Below are 13,038 nucleotides of genomic sequence, written 5' to 3' on the forward strand. Positions count from 1 at the left end.
AACAATAGAAAATGCTTTCAACTCTTACATACCTTTCTTCATTTTATATTCCACTTATATAAGATTTTCAAACATTGTTTTCCCACTCTGTCAAAAAGCTACTTTGAATAAATGTGTACTTAGCTAGCTGTATTATGTACCTGTATATACATGTATATCATATATGTATGTATGTATATTATATACATATGTGAGTGGTATATGTATTTCCATGTGACATCAGTCACAGTAGAATTTGATATAGAATGTGTTGATTTTTAACGGAAGAAACTTTTCAAAGCTGTTTCCTTTTTAAAAAATATTTCCCATTTTTTTTCTTCAGAGTAAGATTTAGAGCAATATTCACCAATATATTGTTTTTAAACAGGTATCGATTAAGGAACAAAAAGATCAATGCAACTGTAAGAACGTTTCCTCTTCTAAATAAAGTTGGTGTAAACAACACTGTCACAACCACAGCCGGAAATGTCATTTCTGTCATAGGAAGTACTGAAACAACGGGGAAAATTGTTCCAAGTACAAATGGAATTTCAAATTCAGAAAACAGTGTTTCCCAGCTAATCCCTCGTAGTACTGACAGTGCATTAAGAGCTCTGGAGACTGTGAAGAAAGTGGGGAAAGTTGGCACTAATGGTCAGAATGCTGCTGGTGGGCCCTCTGGAGAGTCTGTAACTGAAAAGTAGGTATTAGGTAAAAATGATTAATATCATTATTTTCCTTTTAGAAATGCCCAAGTATTTTTTTTAATCTTGAAGAAGAGCAGTTAATTCACTTTTTTTTTTTTTTTTTTTGGTACTGGGGATCGAACTCGGGTCCTTGCATTTGTGCAGCAGGCGGCGAAACCACTGAGCTAAATCCCCGGCCCCTAATTCAAATTTTTATGAAGAATGTTTCATGTAGTAGAATAAACACTAAATACCCCAAATTTTTAGTTCTAGACCTGGATTTGCAACTGAATAGCTCTGCAAAATTGGAATATCATTTCATCTCTGAGTTCTCTTTTCCTCAAATGTACACTCTAGAGACTGGACCAGAATTGGGTTTTTCAAACCTTAGTTCCTTGAACTTCAGGATTGATTTTATAAAAGTACCATAAAGAAACTAAGTAGAAACCTAAGCAGGTGAGAGGCTGAACCTCTAGCCCTATTTCATTCTTAGCACATTCACTGCATACTCTATAATGATACATATTTAAGAGGGGAATCTTTAAAGCCAAACTCTTTGGTCTTAAACTATGGCTCACTTTTTCTTAGCTGCTTGGTCTTAACCTAGCTGTTTAATCAATCTTCCTCATTCATAAGATTAAAATATCTTCATGGGCCGGGTATGTAGCTCAGTGTTAGAGTGCTTTTGTATGTGTGAGGCCCTGGGTCCCTTCTCCAGCCCCATTAAGAAAAAAAATACCCTTTTCATATATTGGTTGTAAGAATTAAATGAGTTGATGCTGCATTGTACTTTGAGTAGTGCCTACCAATTAGTAAGCACTAAAATATCTGCCCTTTGGCTTATTATTGCCACCATTGTTGTTATCAACATAAGATTTCATTTGATAAAGGATTTTGTTCCCTTAAGAAAGTTTTTAAATTTTCAGATGATTTAAAATGTTACTCCCAATTTTAAAATGTCATATTTTGTATTCTTTGGAGATTTAATACCTTAGTTAAAAGATGTTCAAATTTTGTTGCCCATAAATGGTCTGTCAGTATCTGTTATATGCCTACTGTGATAAAAACATCATGCTAGGCCCACAATAAACTGCTGGTGAATTTTTGTAATTATGGATGAATAGGTAAGCAGTAATATATTCTTTACTTCTGTAGTTTAGTATAATCTTCTCTGAGACAGATTTTAGAGCAGATATATCAAAAACAATCTCTAGTTAACAAATGTTGGTTGTATACTCATTCCAAACTCTGACTTGGCACCGTTGGAAATACATGAGACGTAACATATCTCTGCCTTTAAGGGATTTATGGTGCTGTAGTTTTGGAGACAGCTTTTTTACAAAATGAAGTACAGTAGAATTGAAGTCAAGGATGGAAAAATTTTTATATTGCTGGGAAGAATATGAGAAAAGAATTTCAGAAAATAGCATAATATGTATTAAGTTCATTGATTTACATGGAATATTGAGGAGACTGGCCTTTTAGAACTGAAGGCTTATGTTAGTGACTAAAGATTTGATAGATTGGTACCAGATTATGGAGACCTTATGTTATATATGTTTAAGAGATGAATTTTAGCAAGGTAGTATAACTTTTCTATCTGTACAGTGGAATATTATTTAGCTATTAAAAAGGAAATGATCTACTATTATGTGCTGCTTTATGGATGAATCTTGAAAATATGCTAAGTGAAAGAGGATAGATACAAAAGGCCAGATATATGATTCCATTATCGTGAAATATCCAAAATAGGCAAATCCTAGCAAAAAGTCAATCAGTGATGGCTAGGAATCAACATGGAGGCTAATGTAGATTTCTCCTGAGGATGATGGAAAGGTTTCAGAATCAGATAGTGATGATAGTTGAAAAATCTTGGGAATATACCAAAAGCCAATGAATTGCACACCTCAAAAGGGTAGATTACAGCTCAGTTTTTATTTTATTTTTCTTTGTGCTGGAAGTCAAACTCAGGGCTTTGTGCATTCTATAAGCACATGCTCTACCACTGAGCTGTGCTTCCAGCCCCTATATCTCAGTTTTTAAAAAAAAAACTGGAGTAGGAAAAAAACAGTAAATAAATCACTCATTGATTACATAATATGTGCTAAACACTCAGACAACTGGTGTAGTTAATAAAAAAGGAACTACAGTGGATATACTCTCTGCCTCTAAGGTTGCCTAGTATAGTCTGGGAGACAGACGTGTAAACAGATAGCATATAATGTATTCTGAAAAGTTCTGTAATGGACTTGTGTTGTTGGAACATAGGAAAAGGGATAACTAATCTCTCTCTTTTTTTTTTTTTTTTTTTGGTACCGGGGATCGAACTCAGGTCCTTGTGCTTGTGCAGCAGGCAGGGAAACCACTGAGCTAAATCCCCGGCCCCTGGAATAACTAATTCTTGAGGGAGGTTTTGTAGAAGACTTCTTAGAGGTGAAGTGATGATACCTGAGCAACCTGCAAAAATATACATAACAAAGATGAAAGATCTTTGTGGATAGAGGAAGCAGCACAGGCAAAATTTATGGAGGTTTGAAGAGGAGTCCTTGGAAGGAAAACCTAGAATCTTAGAAATTATCTAAGATAAAACTGTGGTCATCTAATTCCCTGACTAGGATGTAACTGAAGATTAACTTTGTCCATAAGCCTGAATTTTTTGGATACTTGTGTGGTTTCATGAAGATATGAATATTTAGCCTGTCATGTTTTATTTTAGACCAAGGAATGAACCCAGGGCCTTCACAGTGAGCTATATATCTTCAGTCCTTTTTTAAAATTTTGAGGCAGGGTCTCACTAAGTTACTAAGTTATTCAGGCTGGGCTCAAACTTGTAATCCTCCTGCCTCAGCCTCCCAGAGTGCTGGGACTTAATGGGAGTGCATCGCCACACCCAGCTCAATCATGAATTATGTGCTTTTTCATGTTAAATCTTAAGAATTTGCCATTTCGAAAAACTAGTCCAAATTTTATAACATAACATTTTTCATGAAGGATCAGATAATCTGTGAGAAGCACTTCCATAGTACCTGGAATGAATTCAATAACTACTCCGTAAGTGTTAGTTATTATTGTTAAAAGAATATCCTAATCATTTTCCTATTGCTTCTAACTTATTGAAAATATGAGCAAAAACCTAAAATATCTTTAAACTCTAAGCCAAGATGTTTGTTCCTGTTATTTTACCTATGGTTCTTTATTTCTTTATGTGTTTTAATACATATTTATGTATAGAAATAAACACTTGCGCTAGACTAATCTGCACTAAATTTAAGACAGCTCATATACATTGCTGTTTGTACGTCTAGCTTTGAAAGGACTTGTCTAGTTTGAGAAAAACTCTAATCTGATTAGGATACAATACACTGAATTCCTCATTAGCAAAATCATTTTTTTAATTACTACGTATTTAAAGCTCTATCCAAGTTCTTACAAGAAGTTAAGAAATCTATTGTAAGATCCTCTGCAACTAATTAGTTGGTTACTCAACCAAGAAAATTCTTTTGTGTTTAGGGAGGAAAAAGGGTTGGATATTTTGCATCTGTTTAATGAGTTACCATTTCATTCACCCATCAAATATTTACTGACTAGCTACTATGTGCCAGGAGCTATTTTATTTGTCTAACAAATATTTACTGAGTACCTATGGTGTGCCAGAACTGTTACAGGTGCGAAGGACATAAGGGTTAACAAAATAGACCAAAAAATGGTCTTTTTAGAGTACCTTTCTGTTTAATGTAACTCTTACACTACAGATGCAATACATTCTTTTCTTTTCTTTTTTGCGGTACCAGGGATTGAACTCAGGACCTTTTGCTTGTGAGGTGGGCGCAGCGCCACCGAGCTAAATCCCTGGCCCTAATGTAACTCTTAGTAGAGGACATCATGTATGTCTTCTTTGTCCCAAATAATTCTACTGGTGGACTATATTGTTTTATCTTGGGAACTTACTGAACATGATTTTTTTAAACTCTCAGTAGGAAAAGTCTTTGTTTAAAGAACAGGTAAAAAGGGACTGATGAGTCACCTAAGTGCCTGGGGTTTGTTTTCATTTCCTATTCCTCTTAACTGGAATATGAAATCTGTTACTATGATCCTGTGAATTACCAAATGTAAGGTGGCAGTGAAATTCCTTGCTTTAGTTTTCACTGTAGAAAATATCTGACTTGGTTCCTGTTAATGGTTTCACTATATAATTTTATGAAAAATTTAAGCATCATAGTGATTTATCCTTTGCCCTTTGTTAAATTTTCTCTGTAGTAAAATTGGTTCTCCACCCAAGACTCCTGTAAGTAACATAGCTGCTACCTCAGCTGGGCCCTCTAATGTTGGAACAGAGCTGAATTCTGTGCCTCCAAAATCCAGCCCATTTCTAACTAGAGTACCAGTATATCCTCAGCATTCTGAAAACATTCAGTATTTTCAAGATCCAAGGACTCAGATACCCTTTGAAGTCCCACAATACCCACAGACAGGTAAGTAATTTTAGGCAGTTCTAATAAAAAAAGAAACTATAGTCTACTGCTAATGTTGTTTCCCTTAGATAAATGAAGGAGTTTTTATATATATCTACAATGTCTGAAATTAAAAAGTTAATCCCTTTGAATATATGACCCATAAGTTTTTGTCCTTTCCTAAGAATCTATGATTTTAAATACCAATTTTTTTTCATAACTTATGTATTGTGTGTATACATAGGAACACTCAGTAATAGAGAACTCAAAGGAGTGATTAGAACATGAGGTTGTGTATCATCTTACAAGAACAATAAAACTAGAAAAGTGATAAGACAAAGGAAAAGGACTTTGAGTTCCTAGGATGCCAAATTGTGAGAAGCTAAATAAGGAAAACTACTGAGTAAAGATAAAGACTAGTCATAAACCTTGTGTGGTTCCTGTGGTGCCCTTTTAGGGCCGATAAGGATCTAACATTCTGTGTTAATTAAGCTTCTGTCCTTCTTGGTAGGGAAGGGAGAAGGAACACATTTACAAAGATTATGTCCTGGGCTGGGGATGTAGCTCAGTGGTGCTGCACCTGCCTGGCAAGCTCAAGGTCCTGAGTTCGATCCCTGGTACCAAAAAAAAAAAACCAGAGTATGTCCTACATTTAGGCAAATGAGGGATAGAGATCTTTTTCTTGTTTCTGCTTCTTTTTACTTACTTTTCAGCTCAAAATAATCCTTCTGTCAAAGTGGTATATCCTGGCATATTCTGCCATCCTTTAGTGTCCTCCTGACTATGTTGTGTTTTAAATTTTTTTTCCTCCTCTCTAATAGCTGATAGATTAAAATATTACACTTTTACACATTATTGAGGTACCCTATGATACACACACACACACACACACACTTTGTGTAATATTTAAACATACCTATCTCTTCAAACATTGATCATTTCTTTATGGTGAAAACATTCAAAATCCTTCTAGCTTTTTGAAATACATGAAATACATAATTATTATCTATGGTCACCCTAAATGGGTGTCCAGATGTCTCTTTTCACATACTGATATCTTTTCCTTTGGATATCCCAGTAGTGGGATTGGTGGATCATAGGTGGCTCTATTTTTATCTCTAAGGAACCGCCATACTGTTTTTCATAATGGCTGTACTAGTTTACCTTCACAGCAGCAGTGGGCAGGGGTTCTCTTTTCTCTATATCTTTGCCAGCACTTTAATATTTTTGATAATAGCCACCATTCTTAGTGGAGTGAGGTACCTCATTTTGGCTTTTACCTGATATTTTCCTGATTAATTAGTAATGTGATATTGAGCATTTTTTCATATACGTATTAGCCCTTTGTATGTCTGTCTTTTTTTTTTTAAACAGTACTGGGGATGGAACCCAGAGTCTTCACATTGAACTATATCCCCAGCCTTTTATTTTTTATTTTGAAATGGAATCTTGCTGAACTGCCCAAGCTGGCCTCAAACCTGTGATCTTTTTGCCTCAGCCTCCCAGAGTGCTGAAATTACAGGGGTGTGCCATGATGCCGGGCTTGGGTGCTTTCTTTTGAAGTGTGTATCTGTTTATATAATTTTGCGGTGATGGGAACTGAACACAAAGCTTTGCACTAAGCTGTATCCCCAGTCCTTTGGTTTTTGTCTTTCTTTTAAATTTTGAGACAGGGTCTCACTAAATTACCCAGGCAGGCCTTGAACTGGAGATCCTCCTGCCTCACCCTCTTAAGTAGCTGAGATTACAGGCATGTATCACTGTGCCTGGCTTGCTTACATTTCTAATTGGGTTGTTTTGTTGCTTTTCAGATTTTTTAGTTCCTTCTACGTATTCTAGATATTAACCCCATGTATATTTTGCCCCATTATATATTGGACAATATATTATATGTATATTGTATGCAACATATATGTATATTTTCCTCCCATTCTATAAACTGTCGCTGCATTCTTCATTGTTTCCTTTTTTTTTTTTTACTTTATTTTTAAAAATTCTTTTATTGGTACATTTTAGGTATACAATGCATTTACATTTATCATTGGGTGCTTGTACCTGTACATGATGTATCTTGGTTCTTATTTTTTTCCCCATTACCTGTGTGCCCTTCACCCCCTCCACCCTTCCCTATTTACATAGATTTCCATTTTTTTTCTTTTCTCATAATTTTTCCTTTCCTTTCTTTCCTTTCCCCTTCCCCTCCCACCACTCCTACACCTTTGGACCTTTTCCTGTTTCAGATTATCAATTATTTGTTTTAATCATTTTAATCCTTATTCACACTTTTAGTTTCTCACACTAGACAAACTATTTGGTATTTACACGTGTGTCCTATTTATTTCACTTAAGAGTATGGCCTCAATATGCATCCATTTAGTTATAAATGTCTCTAGTTTCTCATTCTTTATGGCTGAGTAGTACTCCATTTTATAAAAAAACCACATCTTCTTTATCCAGTTTCCAGTTTATGGGCACTTGGGCTGTTTTCTTCATTGTTTCCTTTGCTGTGTAGATGCTTTTATGTTTGATGCAGTTTCAGTTGTATATTTTTACCATCGTTTCTTGTGGTTTGGGGGTCTTGTCCAAAAAAATTCTTTTACATTCCAGTGTCCTGAAGCATTTTCCCAGTTTTCTTCTAGTAGTTTTGTACTTTCAGATCTTATAATTAAGTCTTTAATCCATTTTGAGTTGACTTTTACCTGGCTAGAGATAGAGGTCTAAGTATTATTATTCTACATATGGATATCAAGATACCATTAGTTTTATTGTTGTCATTACTAAGAATCAAATATGGAGTCCGTGAAATGACCTTCAGGGGTTCTGTAAATCCTCAATGTGGTAAGCAAAATGGGTTGCTTTTGTATTCATTCTTGTGTACAATTTTAGAAAGAGAGTGAACAACTTATATAGATTTTGAAAGAGGTCTTTAACCTCTGCTCCCAACATGGTTAATAAGAAGCAGTGTGAAACTAATCACTGTACTTAATCCAAAACCTCTAGCAGCAGATACCGTAAAAGAAAATTTACTAGACATCTCTTAATAACTCTGTCACATGTTTTTAATGTTGACTGTTAATGATTTTCAAGTAATGGTATTTTGTAATTATGCAGCTTCTTTATAAAGGTAAAGATCACTGCATATATTTTTTCACATTAAAGCCTGCCTTAGATTTAAACCACTATGTAATGTTGGATTTTACTAAGATTAAATTAAATATTCCTCTTTCCAATTTTCAAGGATACTACCCACCACCTCCAACGGTACCAGCTGGTGTGGCTCCCTGTGTTCCTCGCTTTGTGAGGTCCAATAATGTTCCAGAGTCCTCCCTCCCACCTGCTTCCATGCCATATGCTGATCATTACAGTACATTTTCCCCTCGAGATCGAATGAATTCTTCTCCTTACCAACCTCCTCCTCCGCAGCAGTATGGACCAGTTCCCCCAGTACCTTCTGGAATGTATGCTCCTGTGTATGACAGCAGGCGCATCTGGCGCCCACCAATGTACCAACGAGATGACATTATTAGAAGCAATTCTTTACCTCCAATGGATGTGATGCACTCATCTGTTTATCAGACGTCTTTGCGGGAAAGATATAACTCATTAGATGGATATTATTCAGTGGCTTGTCAGCCACCAAGTGAGCCAAGGACGACTGTGCCTTTACCAAGGGTAAGTAGTGGTGGAAATAGAAATGCTACTATAATGTAGTAGTTAAGAACCCTGTGTGTGGAGTCACACTACTCAGACTCCTGGCTTTTCCTGTTGCTATTTGTGGGGCTTAACAGAGGTTACTTAACCTTCCTGTGCCTCAATTATTTTCATCTGTGTGGTGGAAATAATAGTGGCACATACCATTTAAGGCTGATGTAAAAATTAAATTAGAAACACAAAATTCTTAGAATGGGACTTGATGCATATTAATGCTCAATACATGTTATGTTTGGATAGGCAACTGATGAAAAGGTAAAAAGAAATCCCAAAAATACAAGAACAAAAAAAATACAAGATACAAGGCCATTTTCAATATCCTCACAATATACAAAGACTTTTCTAAACTAGAAAAATGTCAGATTTTGGCTAACATCACTGATATGAATAAATATTAACCTGTTTGGTTTAAGTATATAGCATAAACTATACTGACTTCTTGCTGGGGTTTTTTTGGGGGGGTTTGTCCCAACAGTATAAAAACTTACTTCATATTATTTTCTCAGAGCATAGTTAAATTTATTTACCACTCCCTACATGATCAAGACTGTTTCTTTTATCCTCCCTAGGAACCTTGTGGTCATTTAAAGACCAGCTGTGAGGAGCAGATAAGAAGAAAGCCAGACCAGTGGGCACAGTACCACACTCAGAAAGCACCTGTCTCTTCTACTCTTCCTGTGGCAACACAGTCTCCAACACCACCTTCTCCTCTATTCAGTGTAGACTTCCGTACAGATGTAAGAAAGGTTTTAATCACTTGATGTGCAGGAATAGTTCAAACAGCTGAACTCAAATTATTCATTCAAACCAGGGTTAGATATTCTGGATATTTTGCAGTGATTTGGTGTATAGTAGGATTTAGTTCACTCTGGCTAGGTATTATAAGATTAGGAAGACCATTAAAGGAGTCTTTTCCCAAGAATTTCAAATCTTTTCAGCTGTATATTTGCCATTTTTATAGTGCTGTTTTTTTTGTTGTTGCTGTTGTTGTTTGGGGCAGGCTGTCAAAGGTTTGATAGCCACAGTCTTGCATGATCATAAGTATATACGCTGTACCCTGTGTGTTACACCCTGAACCTCAATTGTTGCATCCTTAGCGTGTGCAAAGCCCTTGGCTCAATCCCCATCACCACAAAAAATTAAGATTTATATCTACCATTTATTAAATACTCATGCCAGGCATTGTGCTCAGCTTTTACATAATGCTGTTTTATTTAAGTCTCACAAAAACCTTCCAGGGTAGATATTATTCATATTTTATAGATTAGGAATTCTACTGAGAGAATTTTAGTAATTTTCCCCAGACCTTTCAGTCTGCAAGTAGCTAGGATTTGAACCCTAGTCTGTCTGAGACATTTTTTCCCAAGAGGTGCAGAATCACATCACAAGAGGTGCACAAATGCCTACTGTGTTACTTCTGCTATTTACATCATGTTAAGTATTGTTCTTGGGAATACAAAACAAATTTTTGTGCCAGGGTGATGTCAATTTAGCCAGATGTTTTTAGTACTGTTTATGTTTGGTTTGGGTTTGGCTTGGATTTTTTGAGACAGGGTCTTGCCATGTAGCCCAGGCTGGCTTCAAAGTCATAATCCTTCTGCCTCAGCCTTCTGAATGTTGGGGTTATAGGCATGTGCCCCTATGCCCAGCTAATACTGTTATATTTAGAGAAAAATCATTTATTTTTTACATTTACCCTAGTTTATTCCCCAGAGGGTCTGAAATTTAAAAGTTTTAATCTTTTAATTATGACAAAATTCAAACATTTACAAATGTAGAAGAATAATATAATAAACTTTGTGTACCCACCAGTACCCATTGTCCAGTTTTCACTTGGCCAGACTTGTTTCATTTCATATTCCTTCTTCCCACTAGATTAATTTTAAATCATATATATTATATTTTTTCATCCATAAATATTTCAGCAAAGTATTAAATTTGTAAAGTAGATTCAGATTCATCTCCCCAAACTTCTTCAAAGCAGGTAAACATCCTGGCAGAATGACAACTGCCACTTGTTTAATAGAAAAGTTTATTTTTATTGTTCTATGCTGTCCTTCTGGAAATGAGTGTTTCCCTGAGATTCACATTTGCTATCACCTAGCAATATGAATTGGAACAATTCTGGCCTTGAATTTTAACCATATTTAATGATTCTCACAACTTTATATTCTTTTTTTTGGTATTGGGGATTGAACTCAGGTCCTTACACTTGCGCAGCAGGCGGCGAAACCACTGAGCTAAATCCCCAACCCTCACAACTTTATATTCTGGCCACATAGTATTCCATGTAATCCCTTTAAAATTTAATTCACTTTCCTTTCTTGCTTCAGAACCAACTTTGAATTCTTTTTGTTCTCTGTTTAATACTGCATATTTTATCACTTATGTTCCCTTATTTTTTTTTTTCTCAAGAAAATCATAAGCTCTTTTAGGCCATGATCTCTATGTGTACTGTATGTTTTGCTTTTGCTTTTTTCCTTTTTTAGAGCACCCTAGTACAGTGGTACCTCGGTTCATGAACTTAATCCTTTCCACAATTCTGATCACAAACTGAATTGGATGGGAACCAAATCAAATTCAGTGGTTTGGTTCAGTGTTGACCTTATGGAGAAATTTGATTCGGTTCTCGTCCAATTGGGTTTGTGACCAGAATCCTGAAAAGAATTAAGTTTGTGAACCAAGGTTCACCTGTGCCATGTTAGCAGCATGTTATACTTGTTGATTGGTTTTGATTGTATAAGTCAGGAGTTCCTTATGAGGTTTAAAGGACAAGGTGAAAAGAGGCAGCGTGCTATTTTTTGTAGAAATACTATTTGTTGCTTATAGTATTAAGAGAATATACATTCTTTTCAGTTACTTTGTATTAGTTACAAGGTTGTAAATTTGTTTCATAGTAATTGCCTTTTTTTTTTTTTTTATCAGTTCTCTGAGAGTGTGAGTGGTACAAAATTTGAAGAAGATCATCTTTCCCATTATTCTCCCTGGTCTTGTGGCACTATAGGCTCCTGCATAAATGCCATCGATTCAGAGCCCAAAGATGTAATCGCTAATTCAAATGCTGTGTTAATGGTATGGTTTTACTGGCGTAGAAGAGTTGGGAGTGGGGGAAATTATGCATATTGACATTTTAGAATGAATGCTTTCATCTTCTTATTGTTGCTGTACCACTTACCTGTAAGTAGGTGTTATATTTTGAGAAGTCTGAAATAAATTGCATTTAATGTTTAAAGTATTTGAGCATAGTTTGATGGTTTCTGTTTTGAGATACAGAGCCAGTGTTAAATTTACCAGAAGAATCTATTTATATGTCATTTTCTTTTTTTGATGAATTGAATCCAGGGTCTTGACACTGAGCTACATACTGGCCCTTTTTATGATGTTTGTTTTTGTTTGTTTGTTTGTTTGTTTGTTTGTTGAAACAGGGTCTTGCCATGTTGCCCAGACTGGGCTTGAACTTGAGATCCTCCTGCCTGAGCCTCCCAGAGTGCTGGGATTAATGGCATGCACCACTGCACCCTTAACATGTCTTTTGATAACATGTACATGTATTACTAGCTCAAATAATTGCCAGCAGTACTTTTATTGATATCTTTTGGTTTATGCAGGACCTGGACAGTGGAGATGTTAAGAGAAGAGTGCATTTATTTGAAACTCAAAGAAGGACAAAAGAAGAAGACCCAATAATTCCATTTAGCGATGGACCTATCATCTCAAAATGGGGTGCAATTTCCCGATCTTCTCGTACAGGCTACCACACTACGGATCCTGTCCAGGCCACTGCTTCCCAAGGAAGTGCGACTAAGCCCATCAGTGTATCAGGTACTTCATTTTACCTAATATTTATTGTGCTTTTTATTCTTTAGCCTATGAGATAGGAAACATTCCCCTCCATTTAATGATCATAGTAGACGCAGAATTACATAGTGTAATTTGATCACATGGCTAGTGGGATCAGATACACAATTTTTTAAAAAAGTATATATTCACTTCTATATACTCATATTTCACTTTCATAATAATCTTTTTGTTTATCTGTAGATTATGTCCCTTATGTCAATGCTGTTGATTCAAGGTGGAGTTCATATGGCAACGAGGCCACATCATCAGCACACTATATTGAAAGGTAATGTTATTCTTGATTCTGTAGTATTCTCTACTCTCAGACTTGTATGCATCCTCAGAATACAAAAATTATTCTTTTGTCCACG

General features: G+C 35.7%; 1 protein-coding gene across 5 annotated transcripts in view; it reads left to right on the forward strand.

Moving 5' to 3' along the window:
• Rc3h2 (ring finger and CCCH-type domains 2) overlaps positions 1-13,038 on the forward strand; it is a 49,371-nt gene that overhangs the window by 28,634 nt on the left and 7,699 nt on the right. For all 5 annotated transcript variants that reach the window (XM_087182793.1, XM_087182798.1, XM_087182797.1 and 2 more), the window contains 7 exons: positions 368-679; positions 4,923-5,137; positions 8,355-8,788; positions 9,397-9,564; positions 11,753-11,899; positions 12,436-12,649; positions 12,869-12,953. In XM_087182793.1, coding sequence (XP_087038919.1) covers positions 368-679; positions 4,923-5,137; positions 8,355-8,788; positions 9,397-9,564; positions 11,753-11,899; positions 12,436-12,649; positions 12,869-12,953 — 1,575 coding nt within the window. The remainder of the gene's footprint in view (positions 1-367; positions 680-4,922; positions 5,138-8,354; positions 8,789-9,396; positions 9,565-11,752; positions 11,900-12,435; positions 12,650-12,868; positions 12,954-13,038) is intronic.

Source organism: Heterocephalus glaber, unplaced genomic scaffold (genome assembly GCF_053883595.1).
Source record: "Heterocephalus glaber isolate CG9 unplaced genomic scaffold, H.glaber_assembly_v1.0 deba00001479, whole genome shotgun sequence".
NCBI classification, from domain to species: domain Eukaryota; kingdom Metazoa; phylum Chordata; class Mammalia; order Rodentia; family Bathyergidae; genus Heterocephalus; species Heterocephalus glaber.